The sequence below is a fragment of the Egretta garzetta genome, unplaced genomic scaffold, assembly GCF_000687185.1.
Source record: "Egretta garzetta isolate BGI_Z169 unplaced genomic scaffold, ASM68718v1 scaffold158, whole genome shotgun sequence".
Taxonomy (NCBI): domain Eukaryota; kingdom Metazoa; phylum Chordata; class Aves; order Pelecaniformes; family Ardeidae; genus Egretta; species Egretta garzetta.
Genome location: NW_009260430.1, coordinates 827991 through 847714, shown reverse-complemented (window position 1 = coordinate 847714; position 19724 = coordinate 827991). Strand labels below are relative to the sequence as shown.

The 19724-nt window shown below is 45.4% G+C and overlaps 2 protein-coding genes across 2 annotated transcripts in view; one reads left to right on the top strand and one right to left on the bottom strand.

The window, feature by feature from the left end:
* COL9A3 (collagen type IX alpha 3 chain) overlaps positions 1 to 13828 on the top strand; it is a 42180-nt gene extending 28352 nt beyond the window's left edge. The window contains exons 23-32 of the mRNA XM_035899254.1: positions 1644 to 1744; positions 2451 to 2522; positions 6046 to 6081; positions 7144 to 7188; positions 7722 to 7754; positions 8146 to 8292; positions 8943 to 8997; positions 9795 to 9977; positions 10686 to 10763; positions 12771 to 13828. Of these exons, the coding sequence (XP_035755147.1) occupies positions 1644 to 1744; positions 2451 to 2522; positions 6046 to 6081; positions 7144 to 7188; positions 7722 to 7754; positions 8146 to 8292; positions 8943 to 8997; positions 9795 to 9977; positions 10686 to 10763; positions 12771 to 12946 (926 nt within the window). The 3' untranslated portion in view covers positions 12947 to 13828. The remainder of the gene's footprint in view (positions 1 to 1643; positions 1745 to 2450; positions 2523 to 6045; positions 6082 to 7143; positions 7189 to 7721; positions 7755 to 8145; positions 8293 to 8942; positions 8998 to 9794; positions 9978 to 10685; positions 10764 to 12770) is intronic.
* A 736-nt stretch (positions 13829 to 14564) lies between these two features.
* On the bottom strand, positions 14565 to 19569 carry TCFL5 (transcription factor like 5). Its single transcript, XM_035899288.1, has 6 exons — positions 18798 to 19569; positions 17910 to 18096; positions 17094 to 17253; positions 16232 to 16472; positions 15687 to 15828; positions 14565 to 14908 (listed from the first exon to the last, which is right to left on the bottom strand). The coding sequence occupies exons 1-6, from the start codon at positions 19532 to 19534 to the stop codon at positions 14789 to 14791; spliced, it is 1587 nt and encodes a 528-aa protein (XP_035755181.1). The 5' UTR covers positions 19535 to 19569; the 3' UTR covers positions 14565 to 14788.
* Positions 19570 to 19724: the final 155 nt, after the last annotated feature.

The following is a 19724-nucleotide window of genomic DNA, read 5'->3' as shown; positions in this document are numbered from 1 at the left end:
TGAGCGGCAGAGAAAAAAAATGGAATCAGGGTGAAAAACCTGATTTTGCTCACACTACTAAAAATGTGAGGATACTTTTTAATGTGTCACACCCCAACTAGTGCTGCCATTGCGGTTGGACCTGACCTTCCAGTGGTTTTGTTGGGCCTTTTTGCTTTGCTTTTTATTTCCCCTTTTAATCTCATTTTGAAATCCAGAAACCTACAGCAAGTTTAACATGATTTCTGGTATGTGCCACTTGGAAGAAATTGAACCGTGTGATGATTTATTGTTTGTGAGCAGCTGCTCTTTAAATTTCCAAGGAGAGGGAAATCAGCCTTAGTACTAAACTAAATAAATAATGTTTGCTTTTATGTCTGCAATTTTTCACCAGAATAGCTGGGCCCACAAAAGGTGTCTCGTTCTTATCGCCCAAAATCAAATGCGGGAGAGCTAATTGCATTGGTGCAGGCGCCTGGATGCAAGAGCAGATGTTTATTTCTAACCTGGATTTCTGATTTGTGTTATTAGAGTCCGAATTTATATGCAATGTAGTTAAGCCTGGGCTATTCTGAGAGAGTTGCAGGGTTCATCTAGTGTTGAGGCTGCTCGGCTCAGAACAATTTGACTTTATTTCCCAGAGCAGACCAGGGGTTTCCTCCCGTTTGGAGGCTGCTGGGTGCTGTCAGGTCCCACCGCTTTTAAAGGCACCAGAGTTATTTCTGGTGCAATTAAATGTGACTTTCCCACGGCTTTTCCATGAGGATTTCCTCTTCATGGTGACCAGGAAAAATTAGGAGAGACAGTGGATATTTGGATATCAGGGAGAATTTGTTGGGCTAACAATTAGGGAAAAAATAGGGATGCCAATTTAACACAGGGCACGGCTGCACTTCAGTCCAGCGGGCAGCTGGTTTCTTGGGTACCCTGGGCCGCCGGTGCTGACGGAGCCTCTGCCTGCGGCGGCCGCGTCGCGGTTGTTGATTTGTGTCCCTTAACGCCAGCAGCGAGGGCTGAGAAAGGGGAGAAAGCTGAAGTCCCACCCTGTGACAGAAGTTTGCCTCCGGCATCCATTTCAAGAAAACACTTTACAAAATGGGATTTCGGTGCCTAAATTGCTTAGTTGGTTTTTTTTTTTTCTCCCGAAGATCTTTATCGTATGTGTGATTTTTCTCAGTAGAAAGCAATAGAGACTCCTAATGGCAACGTTCGTGTTCTGTCCAGTGAGGCAGGCTCTTAAAAGCACCTGCACTAGCAGCATAAGAGACTGCATTTTTCTATATTGCTGCTACAAAGTGTGTCCAAGCAAGTGGATGCAGTTGCCATTTTTCATCTCCAAGCGCATGCAGCACGTGTTTTGCGGTAGTTTCTTGCAGAACTGGATCAATTAAAAGCGTAATATTGGGATGGGAGATCCCCTTTAATGTGTACTATGTACGCTTCGTCACGCTTCCAACTTTTGCTGTCACTGATCTTTACTGCTTATGAGTACGATATGTCATTAAGCATGAATATATACAAATAAGCATTTCTGTTAGTAATAACATTAATAAAGCTCAGTAAGCACCGAGCACCACGTCACAGAGGCTCGTTGGGTTGAGCAGCAGCGGGCACCATGTACATACGGAACTGCACGCTCCCATTCCCCCACACAAGCGACTCACCTGGCCCTGAATTTTCTCCTTACCTTATCTTCTCTTTCTCTTTTCAGGGCCCACTTGGTCTTCAAGGCCCGACGGGAGCCCCCGGTGTCAGAGGTTTCCAGGTCGGTATGCCGACAAGGGTGATTTAACGCATCGCGTTTTGGCAGGCCACTTTCCTGCAAACCTCCGGCAAGACAAGCGCGCGATGACAACAAGCGATAGGAAGAAACGTCTTTCCACTTGCCAGAAACCAGTTTGACACCTTTATTAACGATTTCTAGTTGGTATTTGCTTGCAAAAGAAGGGTTTGAGTTTGACCTACGCAAAGACACCCTCATTTCTCCTTGCCCTAGACGCCCCCAGCCTGTATGTCTTCAGTGAACTCCTTTTCCCTTCTGCTGCGCTGGGGAGGCTCCTATTTCTTGCTCCCCTCTCCAAGGGAGCGTTCACAACCACTCCCCAGTGAAATGGGCTGAAAACCAGCGTGGGTGCTACCTTCTGGGACCACCACTCGGTTGGGAGTCACAAATGTGATTTTATTATCGAACGACCTGGGCCAGCCAAAGGCTGGAGCCCTTTGGGCAGCGTGGCTGACCTTCGGAGTGAAACGTGGCGGGGCAGAAGTTGGAAGGGGCTGTGCCGACCAGCGCGAGTGGTACCAGCAGTCAGCACGTGATCCCTAGGGCCTGGGGGAAAAAAGAGAGGCGACCTAAGACAAATGGCTTTTTGGAATACGTCATGGAGGCTGGCGAACCCTGGGGCTGTGAAGGTACGCAGGGCTTCTTGACTCTCTAAGCCACATCTTTTTCTTTTTGGTTTTCCTAACAGGGTCCCAAAGGTGCCAGTGGGGAGCCTGGCCTTCCTGGCCCAACTGGAATTCGTGGAGAGTTAGGTGACAGGGTAAGGAGACAAATATTGGTCTGCAACTAATTCCTGCTTGGGAGATGTGAAATCAGAGCATAACAGGGCCCCCAAACGCAGCGTAGCTGATGCCACCCCAGCAAACGCGCGACGGCAGAAGGTGGGGACGTGGGGGTTCCAGTCCATCCTTGGCGACCGCCGCCTGCCCAAGGTGGCCCCTGCAGCAGGGAGCAGGACCCCCCCCATCCCCCCCTCCTGTTTCCGGCCTCATTTCTGCCTCAGTTCAGAAACTCACACTATTTTTAGGTAGGATGGATGCCCAAAAGGGACTCTGGGAACCTATCCTGGCCAGAACAGACAATTGCTTGGGTTTCTTTCCCTGCTCCGTATGCTGAAGTCACCAAAGCCTTGCTCCCCACGAGCCCAGCAGAGCCGGTTCACACACTGCTGTTATTCAGGTGCGGGGTTAGGGTTTCTGGATTTTTTTAAATTACAGTTTGCTCAGTGGTTTTCTTTCTGAATGGCAACACACCTGGGCCCCGCAGCTCAGAATAAATGCAGCTTTTTATTTAAATGAATTCATTCTCATTTAAAAGAAGCCAGCGGGGTAAAGCGAATGACATTTGTTCGGGGCTTGCAGGAGAACAGGAGCTGTGTGTTCGCCCGCACCCCTCAACTCCGGCTTTAAGGTGAAGTTTCTGTGTAAGCCATCGCAGCGGCACCGCGGGGGTTTCACAATGGCCCTTCTGTGCCGGCTCCAGGCAGGTTTAAAAAAGCCTCTTGGAGGGCCTGAGTGCCTGGAAGCGTGAAACAGGAGGGTTATTGTGGAGCTGCGGGGTCCTGGCTGCATTCTGGGCTTCTCCGCGGTGAAAAAATGTACGTTCAGAGGGGAAGAGGCCCCTGCACAGAGCAGCCTGGTATCCAGAGGGCTGCTGCCAGCAGAGGCGGGGGGAAATTTTATACCTAAAGCAAAAAAAACCCAAGCAAACAAAATTCTAGGTTTTATTTCTGGCTCTGAAGTTGAGCATAGTTACTCTAAGATGCATTTGTCCGTTGTTTCTTAACGCCCCGGCTCGTTAAGGGCTTTCCCCGGGAAAGTGTGCCCGTGCAGGTCTGGGTAACGCTGGAGACTTTCCACCTCCACGTACGCAACCGGTACGTGGAGTAAGTTCCATCTGCCCGCCCAGTCCCACCAGTACCGGTGGCAGCCACGTGCGCCCAGTGCCCTCCCACGTGCTGCAAATTTCCACCCTTAATTACTGGGTGCAAGACTTGGGCTGGGAAGACCGTAAAACCTCAGACCGTGTCTTTGTAGCTCGAACAGCCTTTGCTGCCGGGGGCTGGGGGGACACAAAGAGCAGAGCAGGCGCTGCCCTGGGTTGGCTTCACGGACACCCCAGCCTGCTGGTCCTGGCACGTATAAAGCGGAGAACTGCAAATACGGGATCAATACAATTCCATCATCCCAGCTGCAGCGAACCCGTCGCGCTCTCCTGAAATCAATTGTGGCTTTTTTTTGTTTTGTTTTCTTTAAAAGAAAAAAAACCAACCCTATTCCTGCAAGCCTGAGTTAACACAGGTACTGATAGACTTTGTCCCAGTCCCTGGACTGGCTGTGGCCAGGAAGATAAAGCAGCGTGTCAGTAAGTGTATTTTCTTGCATGAAAAATGCAAGAGGTTTAATGCGTTTGACCGTAAGATATAAAATAGCATTGAGACGATAAATAAACCATCTTGTCAGAGCGGGATGTTGGGGAGAGGAAGGATTTGGCTGTTATTACTGACTGTGGTAGGAATAGGTAAATATTTTTCCAAAGTATTTTTGTGAAGATCAAATCCCTGGGGTGCTGAATGCCGGCAGCCATCTAGGGCAACATCTCCCTCGGCTCCACGCTGGCATCGCTAGAGGCTTGGCAAAAAATGTTGTGTTTAGCTGATAGAGTGGCACAACCGTGAGGAAGGCTGGTGGCCCTGAAGTCCTGTCACTTGTTCCTGCTGCTAGGAATTACTGTTGCTGTGAATTACACAGGTTTGAATCAAAATCTTTTGGGCTAAGCTTTTCTTGAGGGGACTGGTCCTGGCAGGACACAGTCTTTGGTGACTAAGCTGTGTTTTATTGCCGTAAACTTTCATGGAGCTTTGGGACTCTGTGAAGCTGGAGGTATAAATCTAGATGCCGGTGTTCAGCAAAGAATATATCATCTTTGCCATGGGCAAACATAAAACGGGACTTAGAAATAGCTGTGGCCGTTCTTGCGTTTCCACATTCCATGGTCTGGTTTGCCGAGAATTATTTTTTCTTTAATAGAAATCCCCCTCCCGTATTTTAACGTATTCAGTGCTTGACTTGAACAAAAGCGCCATGCCCTTATTACATGTGTTTGTGCTCTTCTAAGATTCTGTTCTGCTGAGCCATCTCTGGATCTAGTTATTAAAAAAAGATCAGTCTGCAGATGCCAGATTGATGAATGTGCTGTAGAAATCCTGTTTGAAGGGTAAAACGCTCGGATTTCCCATGTAGATTTTACAGTAGGGGGGAAAAAAAATCTGGGCTTCTCCTGAATTCCATGCTGGCTCTGCTATATGGCCCCGAAGTCACAGATCAGGCTGAAAATGTCTCCTGTCCTCTCTATGAATGCCAGGTAAAAGATTTTTCAAGTTGCCTGTATTATCCCTAGGGTGATCATCAGTTCATCATCTAAATGTATTTTATTCCCGTGGCCGTCTTGTTCTGCAAATCTCAAAGTCAGGAGCACCTGACTCTAAATCCCCGGGAAAACTGAGTCCAATGAAGCCTTGAAAAACCATCCTGACTTTTTGCCCTGGCGGTACAAAAATGTTCTTGTCCATTTTTATGCCATGAGTAAATTCAGTCTCCTCCTCACATCTTCAGGTGTGAAAGGCAGAGATCAGTCGCCCACCAGACTCAGCCTGGACCTCGTCCTTTAACTTGTGAATTTGTAAAATTGCTGTTTCAGTCACGATAGCGAGATGACAATAAGGAAAAGCAGGGGGGCAGAAGCAAAACAGAGTTCCTGCCCCTGGGATGGATGTGAAAGATGACTTTAGTGAGACGGGTTTTAAAGAGTAGGATGAAAAGCACAGGATTCATTTTAGTTTTATGTAGGAGATTGAGGAAGGTGGTATGAAAAAGGCCAGCGTAGATAACTCATGTCGGGTGGGTGGGGAGCAGTGCATTGCCCAACCATGTCAAGAAAGTCCCTCTGGTCTGTTTGGGTGAGGCTTGGTGGGCAGAAGACCACCAGCCCTGAGCTGGGGGGTCCGGCGTGGTCCGGCAGCCGCTCCGGGCTGTAGGCAAGAGGCCTGAGGAACTCCTACAGCACAAACCGGTGACTGTGGAGAATGCTACCAAGCTAGCAGGGATGCTTAAAATCTCTTCTTGTTCCCGAGACGTATGAATGAGGTTTGGTCCCTCCTACCTGGCAGCTGGAGACTTAATTCCCAACCCCTTGCTGCCTGAGAGACTGTCTGACCGCACCAGGAATTGGCAGCAAAATAACAGTTTGAGCTCACTTGCCTTCTTTCTTTTACTTACTCCCAGGGTCCTGCTGGTGTTCCTGGCCCCAAAGGTAACCAGGTAAGTGAAGCTGGGGTAACTCCTGGGATAACTTTCATGCTGTAGTCAGCAAAGGCGTTTTAACCGTACCTTAGGCGCAGCCTTTGACAGCACAGCCTGCTTTTCCTTCTTTCAAACGAAAATAATCTGCAGCAGGCATCACCAAACCCCTCTTTGACAAAAACTAGCGCTTTTCCAGCAAGCGTTGCTTTGCTTTGTTTACCGGTCTCAGTGTCTGTGTGGTCCCTGTTTTGTTGTCAAGGGAAAGACCAACCTAACCTGCATTTCTCTTGAATAACGTCTCTAAAGCCATGTAGTCACCATAACGATGTTCATTATCTGCTCTAATTGCCGTTTAATAAGCCAGCTCTGCTGCAGAGCGTTCGGGGCGGGAAGCCCTGCCCGTGCGGCCGCTGGCAGCGGGTTGCAGCGATTCCTGTCCCCCCCAGCGATGCCTGAATGGCACACGGAGGCGATCAGCAAATTGTCACAGCTAGTGAAAATAACGTCCCCAGAGCTTTAGCCACCCTTACATCAGGGACCCCAGAGTGGAGAGGGATGGTCCCCACCAAGTTGAGGGATCACTTCTGGGTAAGGGCGGGATGGAGCTGTTCTGCAGATGACTTTTTCCATGGAGGATGCCTAAAGGACACAGCTACACTGGAGACGGGACATTTAGCTCTCATTGCAAACACGTGCTTTCTGTGAGACCCAGAGCTCAGGGGAACCTGAGGTTTAGATGCCCTGTAAGAGAAATGCCAGTGCCAGCCTGTGGATGTCCTTCATGGCCACCCTGTCAGGGCTCTCGTCGGTACAAATTCAGCCTTTCATCCAAGTACCAGCTTGTTGCAAAGGGCACCTGGTGCTGGTGCAAGCTGCCTTGCACCACGAGTGCCGTTGTCAGCAGGGGAGCATCTACTGTAGAGTTCAGCTTTGGGAAGAGAGAACTTCCTCCTGCTGGAGCTGCTAAGTGCCCCCATCTGCCCTAAGAGCTGAGGTTATCCAAGCCTCACGGTGAGTCTTACCATCAATGATCTTTGTGCATCAATAGGTGCGGTGTTAATTCTGGTATCTCACTTTCAGGGTATTGCTGGAGCAGATGGCCTCCCAGGTGACAAAGGAGAACTGGTAGGTGTCCTTAAATTCAGTAGGATTGACTCCTCAAAGTAACAACAGATGGTTCTAGAGAACCGTGAATCAAGAACCAATATGGTCAGTCAGAATTAACCGCCCAAGAGCTCCAACCCTGCTGGCTGCCAAAAGGAGAAGGCAACCCAAGCCTTCCTGCCACCGTATTCATGGTGTGCATCAGCTCTCCTTGGGAAGCGCTGGACAGCCAGCATGGCCACTGCAGAACTGTGGCGTATCGGCGCTCGTTTGCCATTTGGCTCCTCGGAGCGGTTGACATTGCTCTGCCCCTGGGGAATTCTGTCCATCTCAAGACGTAGCCAGGTTGGCTGGACCTGTGGTCAGCATTGGTAGCCAGGATGAGTCTTGGTGCCAGAGTTCTCTCCCTGTTGTGCCAGGGCTGGATCTGGCCTCCAGCATCAGGAGGTGCCGCGCTCATATCATCGTGGCTTCCCGGAGCTTGGGAGATTTGTCTTTAGATGCGCGTGTTCTGAATGGATCATTCTTTCTTATTTCCCTTTTCTTTCTAACAGGGTCCCTTTGGTCCCCCCGGCCAAAAAGGAGAGGTATGTGTCAGACATCGCAGGCTCAGGGCCCAAAAGGTTTGGGAGTAAACACGCTTATCACATCTTCCGATGATGTATCTCCCTAAACTATGTTCTGGCATTGATTCCTAGAAATATGTTTTTGTCACGGCCATGCTGTAAAATGTAGGACAATGACAATTTTCTGTGGCATTCTAAGCATTCACATGGGTTTCATCATTTCGCTGCAGCACGGACTCTTACTATCATGACCTAGGTATGTAAAACCACCCATACGCTGTAGGAAATGTACACAGTGAGCCAGATCAGTTAGGGGAACCCAAAGAAAGACTTAACTAATCCCCATGAGAAAAGAATGGACTTATGTCTTCTGTTTTAAGTGTTTGGGTTTTTTTTTTCTTCTTCATTGCAGCCAGGAAAAAGAGGAGAACTTGGTCCAAAAGGTGTCCAAGGACCTAATGGGACAGCTGGAGTACCAGGGATCCCAGGGCATCCAGGGCCCATGGGCCATCAGGGGGAGCAAGGCGTTCCCGGTGTCACAGGAAAACCCGGCCCTCCTGTAAGTATCATCTGCTTCTGGGGGGCAGGCAAGGAGTCTCTGAAGTGAATAAGTGGATCGTGGATTTTGGATGCATATTCAAAAAATAAGGCCCTGCATTTGAGCAGGCAAAAGTAGGTAACTGTGCATGCAAGCTAACAAGAGTTTACCAGTGCAAAAAGATGAACAGTTTGCAAGCTTCAGCATTAAAGTCCCCCAGAATGCATGCCTTGGAGAATTAATCTCCTGCAATGAGACACGGACAGATTATCTGCATCCATTGGGATGGGCTGTAAGTCACTGTGCTGCTTACAGAGATGAGTTAGACATTGGTCATTTAGAAGTACAACTCCTATTCACTGTTGGAAATGCTAGACCTCTGTCTTGGTCCAGAGTTCATGTTTCATCATTCAGGAAAGGCCAAGTAAGCCCCACATTAAATATCTGGCCTAACATGAAAATTAATCGCTGCTATTAACATGACAGAGCTTCTGAACTGAAGCCGTCATCTTTTGAAGGTGGGGGGGGGGGGAAAACCCCCATTCCTCTTCATGCGGGATCCTGTGCTTCTTACTAAGCTACTGGGAATGAGTTTCACGCCCTGAAGCGTCTGCAGGGATGGGGATCGATAACGTGGTCTGTGTAAGGACAGATTCTTCTCTTAATCGCAGGGCAAAGAGGCCAGTGAGCAACATATAAGAGAACTCTGTGGGGAAATGATAAATGGTGAGTATTACTGAGAGAAAACTGACTTTAATTACCGGCTTTAGCCGTAGATGAGTACATCCTGGACGTAAGATGGCTCCTGAGATTTGTAATTTTTCTGTCTTAATAAGAAAAAACATGTTGACCTTTAATGTAAGGGAATTATTCAGGAGGTCACACCTTGTTGTCTGGGATGTCCTTCATTTTTTCTGAAATTAGCGGTTTTAAATGATTCATCATGGCAGCACCCAAAGTGTGCTGAAAGCAGCTTCGACACACGGACACGCGTGCTGGTGGCGAGGGTGTCTGCCCTGAGCTGTGTCATTCGGAACCTCCGCCCCCCTCCACGCACGCTCCCGGAGCTCCCAAAGTGTCGTTCTTCCTCTGGAGTCACCACTCTTGCATTTAGAGGTTGTGTTCGCCATTTGGGATGAAGTTAAACTCTGAAAGCTCATTTCAGAAAACTTGTTTTAATTATTTAAGTATAACTTTCTAGAATACTCGACAGCTTTTAAAGCGGTTTAGGAAATACCAGTGGCTTAAAAACCTGCAGATTTCGGACCAAAATCTCCCTCAGTGGGGACTTAAAAAAATAGAAAGGCGTAGGTGAGCTGAGAGGACAGAGGCAATGTTTGGTTGCCTGCTGCCAGCAGCAGCAAGCGCGCAGGGGTGGCGGGGGGCAGGCTCTGCCTGAGCACGTGGCTCCGCTCCAAAGCCAGGCGCTCCGTTTTCAGCTGCTCCCTCAATTGCGCTGGGTGGCAGACGACCAACGGCCAAGCAGCGAGTGAAAATGTGTTGGTTTTAATTGTCCTTTTCAGATCAAATTGCACAGTTAGCTGCTAATCTGAGAAAGCCCTTGTCTCCTGGAATGACGGGTCGTCCTGGCCCAGCTGGTCCCCCCGGTCCTCCTGGAGCCACGGGAAGCATTGGGCATCCAGGTCCTCGTGGTCCCCCTGGATACAGAGGGCCAACGGGAGAACTTGGTGATCCTGGTCCCAGAGGTAAGACTAAACCAACCGGCTTGTCTTTTATGCCCACTGAAATAAATCACAGAATCATAGAATGTTTTGGGTTGGAAGGGACCCCTAGAGGTCACCCAGTCCAACCCCCCCGCAGGAGCAGGGGTGGTCTTCTTATCGAAAGAGTGGGGTTCCAGTGAGGGTTAGGGAGTTGAACATTATATAAAAATACAAGTGCTCATGTTGAAAAATCACAGAATCATAGAATGTTTTGGGTTGGAAGGGACCCCTAGAGGTCACCCAGCCCAACCCCCCTGCAGGAGCAGGGACACCTTTAACCACATCAGGTTGCTCACAGCCCCGTCCAACCTGGCCTGGAATGTTCCCAGGGATGGGGCCTCCACCCCCTCTCCGGGCAACCTGTTCCAGTGTTTCACCACTCTCACTGTAAAGAATTTCTTCCTTATATCTAGTCTAAACCTACCCTGGTTTAGTTTAAAACCATTACCCCTTGTCCTGTCACAGCTGGCCCTACAATGGCAAACTGGTACTCATTTCAGCAGCGGAGGGGGAAAGATCAGGCCTTGGGCAGCCGAAGGCGTGCTGGAGGGCAGTTTTGCATCCTTAGGGATGCAGAGATCTGGGCAGTGTCCTGAGGATTTTGAGTTCCTCCTGGTTTTTCCCCTTCCTGTCCCTGGTTCCAGCTGCCGTACACAACTCACTCTTGAAACTGTCTGTTTATGCTTAAAGGTGACACTGGGGAAAAGGGAGATAAAGGACCTGTTGGTCAAGGCATTGACGGGCCTGACGGCGACCAAGGACTTCAAGGTAAGGCTGTGCGAATGATTCAATTAAGAGGCACGGCTCTGCGTGTTGTGGCAGTGTATTATTATCTCTCTGTCCCTGTAATCATTACGGTAGGGCTGTGTTCCTGTGGGTACAGCAGGTACGGACAATTTGAACAGTAGAACTTAATTAGCACATCCCCTCTTCACACCACTCCTCTCAAGTCCGAAATATTTTCCAGCCTGGTTTTGAGCCGGGGCTGCGGCTCTTCCTTTGTTCTCGGTTTCTTCCACTAATGGCTGTGAAAGGGCAGGAGCTTTTATAGATTGGAGACTCAGAACCCTTCCTAACTTACTCCCACGTGGGCGCCGGTGTCAGGAGGTGGTTGTTTTCAGCGGTACTTCAGACGCAGTAACTAACTAGTTAATTAACAAGCAGTGTAGCAGTCCATTTGCCGTAACAACCGCGAGGCTCTGGCTCCAGATTAAGGCAAGAGGACCAAGCCTGCTGCCGTACGTGGCTGTCTGATACTCTTAAAGATCTCTGCTTAAAAAGCTCTCTCTTAAAGATACTCTGCTTAAAGAACGCCCGTGGGGAAAGCTCCAGCCCGGGCTACCAGCTGTAGTGCTCCAAAATGCAGTTGGTTCTGGATCAAACAGGAGAAATCAGGGACAATATTTAATTTTACCAGAAGCAAATAAAACCTCCCAGTGTGAGGACTTGGAGAGACAGCGGTGCCACTGCTCTGCACTGGTTACAATCCCCGTTCCTGAAGTCATGAATCCTTTCTCAAAGGAGTCAAAGATTAATTTATGTAGATTAATAAATATCTATTAGAAACTTGGAAGAATGTTCTTTATTTTGCTCGCTTGTTAAAGCAGCTTTTAATTGTGATTACATCAGCAGGGTGATTAAGTTGCAGGCTCTGCATCCATGGAACTTCATAAAACCAGAATATTGATAACAGTTGTCTTAGATTCTTCCATAAAGTAACTGTATCAATCCAGAAATGTTTTCTTTTCCAAAGCGGGTAAAGAAAGGCTATGTTGGATATTGGATATATTTATATATATCTCAATATTGGATATGGAGAGCATTTGTCCTACTCGTGAAACATAAGGAGATGAACAGCAGATGCAATTTGTCACTTGGATGAATAAAAAGATTTGGGCATTATCACAATTAAGACAGGAGTGCAGGTTTATAGACCAGCCGATCCAGCTGTCCCTCGGGAGACAGCATCGTATTTTACAGTCTCTAAGAAGGTTTCAGTAGCTTGCTGTGACAGAGAGCAGTGGTTATGTTTGGCATCTGATGGAAAAAGAAATTAAAAAAAAAAAAAAAAAAAAGCTTGAGTCCACCCAAAGCAGAAACTGGTTTTGCCAATAAACAAAATACGTATTTCATAGTGAGCAAGTTTTTGAAATTAGACACGGATATAAAGGAAACTCCTGGTCTGTAACGTCAGGGAGATGTTCTGTGTCATCGTTCTCTCTGCTCGCCTTCCCTTCCTCAGAATGTCGATCACGAGTAGCTTAAGGAGGTGCAAGGAATCGAAGGCCACCGCCTCCCACTAAGGAGCGAGCGGGTGGCCGGGAAGGAGGGACAGCTGGCAGCGCTCCTGTTGTTGCAGTACGTAAGCTGTGAGCTCACTCGTCCAGGACATCCCTTGAGCAAACTGTTCAGGGATGACGTAAAATAATTCTGGTGACAAATGACTCCTTATCTTATTCGTGGAGTCATACGCTCACTGAGGCAGCACCGAGGTGGAACCCAGTTCTACAGTGGTCGGCAAAAGTCAAAAGGGACACATGCAGCCACACCCAGGCAATTCCAGGAAATCCAAAAAATCCAGTGCTCATACTCCAGATTCAGGCTGAATTTATTCAACACCTTGTACTCAACAGGCCATAACACATCTGATCTACAGACACTCAACGTATTTTAAGAACTCTAAAGTAACACACATCTATGTACACACACATATATAAAAAAAAAAAAACAGGGGGAAGGAAATAATTCATGTATCTTTTTCCCCTCCTTGTTTAGGACCACCTGGTGTGCCTGGAATTACTAAAAATGGTCGTGATGGTGCTCAGGGTGAACCCGGTCTGCCAGGGGATCCTGGTACTCCTGGTGCTATTGGGGCTCAGGGAACTCCAGGAATATGCGACACGTCGGCCTGCATGGGAGCTGTTGGAGCATCAACTTCCAAAAAATCATAAAACAACAGTACAAGAAATGGAGAAGTGACTGAGTATTTAAATAACCAGTGCATTGTAAGAAAACAGACAGAATCCTCCTAGTGATAACTGGACAGATGTTCCTTCTGTTGTATTAAGTGGAGACTTTGACACAGTTCTATGACAAAGAAAGCATCAGATGAAAACTTTAATTAAAAGATGCTCTCCTCTCCCCAATTATATATTTCCAGAACTTTTACTGCTAAGCAACCTCACCTTCCCCTTTCTCCCTTTGTTCGAGAGACCTGCAAGAGGAAGCATGGTTCCTTTTTACCATCACCCCCCCAACCACGTACTAAAGACCATGACTTTTCTGTATAAACCTTTGAGCCTTGTCCATCGAATCCCTTGGTGCTGCTCCCACTGACTGCAGTTAGTGCCGACCCCGCGTACGATACCCGTTGTTAAGGCATTCAGGCACCTAACTGCTATTTACAGCAGTGGAAATTAGGCATTTAAATATCCCATATTTTAATATCCAAAGATTCTGGCCTAATAAAGACAGTAGCTTACGTGTACGCTGTCAGTTACCAATTTTCAGATTGCACCTCAAATACTTGCCAAGACTCGTAAAGAGTAATCCTCTCGCGATCAAATTCTGCAAAAGGTATAATGTATATATTTTAATTTACAGGGGAGAATTTTTGTATATTTCCATATGATAGTAAAGGAAATGGAGTAACAGCATTTTCATGACCTCTACTTAAGCTATTTGCACAGTAATTGTGAATGAGACCGCAAAGGAGAAAGGATGCCAAAAACACCTGTATGAACTGTTGTAAAAATAAAAGGAGATTTTTTTTAACCTTTTCTCTGTGATGTTGTAAGTGTCATTATATACATCAAATGAACTCAGCTGATCTCCATTTTCCAGAAGTGGTTTTACTAGGATTGTTTGGAAATAAATTACTGCAAAATTGTCCATATCCGTGATTTTAAACAGTATTTATTTTGGGAGACCTTTTTGTACTTTAAAACCTGCTAGCATCATCTATTTTAAAAAACTAATAAAACCACACTCAGCTCATGCCCTATATGTTAAAGCTTACGAACAAAGGAATCGTATTAATCTTTAAATATGAAAATAGTTTCTGCATTTAAATAATCTACTGTTTATAATACGCCTCTCAGACTAAAGTAACAACACAAGAAACTGTTGGACAGTTGTGTGATAAGACTTTAAAAATAGTACTGCATTTAAAAAAAAAGTTAACACCAATGCCTTACCCTTCAGGGCCAAGTAGGTTAAAATATGTACGGCAAATGTGAACTTCGTAATATCAGCACAGCTCAGAAACTGCACTGACTCAATTCACCAATACAGCCTTTAAATTTTTAATGGAAAAAATGGGCGTTATAATATGGTAACTTTAATTTCTTTTTATACTTGAAGAGCACATTTGCATCTAGTCATTAAAATAACAGGACAGATTGATGTGCTACAACTATTCCTAACTGTACTGGATCATCTTTAAAAAAACCAAACCAAAACAAACACAACAACAACAACAAAAAAAAGCAGAACAGAACCACAGACAGAAAAAGAACACTTTTTTGTATAACTAAAGGGGAAAAAATACTTAGCTGTCGTGACATTTTCTTCTAGCTTCTGGTCCCAAAGCTTCTTTAACAGAGCAATTTCTATTGCTGATAGTTAACTGTCATTTCCCTTTTGAATAAAGAATGTTTTCTTTAAAGCTCTATTTATGTATTTTTTACAAGTTATATTTTACAATTCATATTCAGCATGTAAATGGAGAAAATAAAATAGAGTTTGGGCCACGTTAGTTAGCCACACTTGTCATACGATTCAAGGCGGTCAGTTCAGACTACTTGGTCTCCATAGCCATGCGTGTTTTCCTGCACTGGACACGTTACAAATGAGTCTGATCTTGCTATTTTTAGTCTCCTGCCTGTTTTACCACAGAACACAGTCTCAAATTCCTAAAAAAATCAAAATACAAACAATAAATAACAATTATGTTTAATGTAGGTATTTACTTGAGATGTATGGTTTATGTTTCCCTAGTCTCTTGGAAAAAGAACACCTTCATGAGAAGCGCTGAGGAGCCATACTGGTATCTTGACAAGCAGCCTCTCCTGTACACACTCCCCTACTCGCCTACGGTGAGGAGCCATACTGGTATCTTGACAAGCAGCCTTTCCTGTACACACTCCCCTACGATACTTCGCAGAGCCAGAACTACTCTGGGGCTGCAACTACTGGCCTGGTTACGTGGGTGCTGCTTACAGGGCTTATAAACCTTTACTACTCTCACCCGCTTTGAGGTAGCGTGGGCATGGAGCTGTGTGTCCCATCACCTCGCTACCAGTTCCTGAAAGCTAGCTAGATGGCAACTCCATGAACCAAGCAGAAAACAGAGAAAATTAAGGAGGGGACGGCAGGGAGGAGTGATTGAAGAGGACCTCAGTTCTATGCTGTTGTCCAGATAGATAGTATCATGCTCTGAACCTCCCCCCCCAAAGAAAATCCCCAAAACATTTTAAAATCTGATTTGAAAACCCTCAGGACAGCCTATGATTTCACACTACTGAACTGAAACTGTTGCGAGGACAGCTATTTAAAAAAAAGCATTTTTAAAAGGAAGTTTCAGTGATACAGTGGTCCTTCACAAAGAAGCATTCCATATACTTTTAGCTATGAGAGCTTTAAAACATTTCATATTTTTATCAAGAACAAAAATGAAATTAGATGTAAAACCTGTTTCAGAGAATCACCATGCCTTTCCTGAATGTACTTCAGAAACGCAGTTGTCCATTGTAAAGTTGTTGCCTTATCAGTATCAACAGTACAGAATGGAACCAGAAGATTCAGCTCATCACAACAAATCCGGATTCTGCGCCTACAGGCAAATACAAAAGGTTATCAGGCAAGGGGTGAGAAGGAAGGAAAAAAGTTTTAAAAAAAGGACTACTCACATGCGCCACAAGCCGTGGACTTTGGGGACTTTGCTACAAACTTTGTCTATTAGTCATGTTACAGGCAAGTGACCTTACCTTTGCAGAATTGCTTAAACGTTTTGAAATCTTTTTGTTTGCTTATAGAGTAAAAAAAAGACGACCACAGCGAAACATACATATTTTATCCCCTAAGAAACACCAAACCCTCACCACCCGCATTGCTTTTGCTTGTAGGCAAAACAAAATGTGTCAAATTTACATTTTACTCTGGATAATGACAGGAACCTACAGTATCAGTATTTTAGGCTTCAAAAACTTTGCCTTGCCACCCCTCACAGGAATCACCTTCTGTCTCTCTCCATGCGGTTATGCCTTTCTCTTCGCTGAGCGATTCCGTCCTGCATACCGCTTTGCACCTGCACGCTTGAATTGGACTGTGCTGACTGCCAAGGGCCCTGGGCAGATGCGGTACTCTGGCTCTCGTCACGAGTATTTTGAATTTCACTAAGAGGTTTGCGATCTACGTTTGTATCGGATGGGCTTGCTCGGCTTCTTCTGTTTATCACTTGCTTGCATAAGGTGTCTTCTTGGAAAAACAAAGAGGAAGAGAAGAACCTATTTATCACCCTCCCACTAATCACTGAAAATTAAGATCATGGGAATTTTTTTTTGTCGCTTCATTTGTGCAGAATAATCTTTGAAGCTTTATTACCAACCTAGGTTGACTCTTACAGCAACATGTGTCCTTCAGAAACTCTAAGGCACTGCTTGCTGTTTCAAAATCCACCTAGCTTTTATTTTCTCAGAGAACCCCTTGAGATCACGCCTGCCCTTGATTAGCATTTGAGGCAGTCCTTTAAATGTTCTTCAGTTTGATACCGGCTGGATCTGCTGTATCAACTTTGGGGTCAAAAAGTGGAGAAAGAAACCCGTTGCTTACTCTAGGTCCAGAATTTCAAAGGTACTTTGCAACCTTGGGTTTTGTCATTTCAAGCTACAAGTGCTACACAATTTTGAAAGTCCAGCTAAAATCATAGGTGTTGAATTTTTTTGAGAAACCCAGTCCCGTATTGCCTATAGCACATCTCAGACATAAGCCCCACACCTCAGATGATTCACTAAAATCATATTCATACTAAAACCCACACAAATTCAGAAAAAAATATAGATTTGAAGGCCAAGAATTAAAAGAAGATAAATGGTTTACCTCCAACTTTAATCCAAACTTCCTCAGGCAAAGCCTTATTCATAGCACCTACTGTCTGTTTTGTGGATTCAATTTCCTGATAGCAGAAAGAGAATGTCTTGGGTATCCCAAGGTCTTGATGTTTGGCAGCTTCCAAAAGAGTGCAAGACGTCCCAGAGGTCTGTGAAAACCAAAAAGGCAGTACTTAGAGAACTATATACATAAAAAAAGAGACTATTTTGATATTGTCATGTTAACTCTTTTAGTTTTAGCCCCATGATCCAACGTGTTGTATCAGAACAGATCCCAATTACTTCTGCACACCACAACCGTAGGATTTTAAGACTGCTGAATTTTTGGGGGGATACCTCTGACACTTCTGAGTGCTGTGCTATCGCTCTTGCTTCAGAGATTACTGTGAGTTGAGGGAAAAAAAATAATCATTTTCATCAAAATTAATTAGAAAAAAAAAAGGAACCACAGAAAATGGTACTAAGGGTCCCCTCCTTGTCTTGCCTAGATGAAGCAGATGATACACTGATAAGAAAAGAAGTCCTTCCAGTAAGAAATCTAATGGCCTATTGATCATTACCTGGATGCATGCTACTACAAATGACATAACTGCCACACAATTAGTATGTGTGGCAAATTACTTTTGATGCTCTTAAAGCTTAACGTAAGAATAAATAAACTGTATTACAGATCATTCTGCTCATCCCTATTCAAACCAAGTCACACTTTTAAGGCAAACCTTTAGAATTACATTACACCCAAGAGGTTAACATCATTAGCATTTGAAATTAGCAGAGTAGAACCAGCGGTGAGGACGTTACCTACCTGTGCTTGCGAAGGATTGGCACTTCCAGCAGTAGAACAAGCGTTCATGGTAAATAACGGGTATGTGAACTGTAAAGAAGGCGCGGCAGGTGCAGTCTTATTTTTCCCTAATGCAGCACACTTGTTTTCTTGCTGATGAAGAGGAACACTTATCAGTTCTGACGGCTGTCGAATCAATGTTACTAAACTTAAAAAAAAAACAAACAAACAAACAACAAAAAAAACAACAACACAGAGAACATACCAGACTGACTACCTGAAAACGAGTGCAGAAAAATTTACAGCTACACATACTGCTAGTAACTACCACCAAGAAACCACTTCCCTTTACAGTAAACAGAAATCATTGTTATTGCCGTATTGCCTACTTCAGGGATGTATTTTATTCTGCGCAGTAACAATTCTGCTTTGTGACTCGGTAAAATGTTTGATCAGCACACTAATCGTTACAGGGCCAGACTGTAAAACAGTATTTTTTTGCTCAAAGTTTTCCCCATAGTCAGGCTTCCACATTATAACATTAATCGACTGCTTTTAATATTTTATTCTGCTCAAAAAAATCTACTTTGCTTTTCACAAGTTGCATATTAAAACTAGGTAATGTTCTTCTCTCACCTTTATTTACATTACATGTTGTTGTCAAGAATAAAGTTGTAAATTAATTTTGGAGCTACATTCTGTACCATTTATGCAACACACAGAGGGGCCTAACCTGAGGTCAGTGGAGTTGCAGCCACCTTTGACTGGCACCATTTAGAAAAGCCCAGCCCATCATTCTCATGCATTAAAAAACAAGTGCTGTTCTTAGGTTTCGTGGTATAAAATCAGTTTTGAAGTATATTTTGATACACAATTTAACGACATAAACTGAAATTAATTGCAACACACTTGTTAAGAGTTACTGCAGATTCTTGGGGTTCTTGACATCTGGGGTTTTCTGTCTGGATGCTGTTGAATCTGTCTTCCAACCGAACTCTGACTGCAGATTTAGATCTAGGCTCTGGTGCCAGTGCCGAATTTCCAACAAGAATGTTTCCTTTATTCGCCCCAACAAAATTTTCACCGCGTTTAACTTTTACTAAACTGTGTCCGGGGACGTCTACGGAGCTACTGTTGGGCGTTTTATCTGTTTGGTTCAAAGGAAGGTTAGACTCGCTAAGTAACATCATCCTGAGCTCCTGGAAGTCAGCATAGCCCAAATGTGGGTTTGCACTTAGCAAATTGCTGTCAGAAGGTAATCCTGACTGACAGATAACTGGGAAAACCGCCTGGTTCCCAGAGCTGTTTGATGAACACCCCTCCTGACTGGTGCCGAGTGAGGTCTGGTGCAGAGGGGGGTCTGCAGAATTACCAGGCGAGGAGAAAGAACTGAGCCTAGCTTCCGCTTCACCTTCACTAGCTTGTGCCTCCGCATGTGAGTGGAGTATGTGCTGCAGCTGGGTATACTCAATTTCCATCATCTCCACCAGGCTGACGTCCGTGGTGGTGAAGCTAAGATTTTGCTCACCAAAGGAAACGTCACTTGAGCCTCCAGGTCCGCCAGCAACCGGAGCAGGATCAGGAACACTAGCTGTGCTTTGAGGGATGCTTTGTGTCTGAGGCTCCTCTGGGGCTGATCCTGACATGACTACAGTAACCCTAAGCAGTTACCAACGTCTCTTTCAACAGTGAACCATAAAACCTGCAAAAATAATCAGTACTACCCATTAAAAAAAAAAAAAATAAGGGGAGGAGGGCAAAAATAATCTCACTTATTGCTGGTTCCGCCCAAACGCGAGGTGACACAGGGAGGAAGGAGCTCCCGGGAGGGGGGTA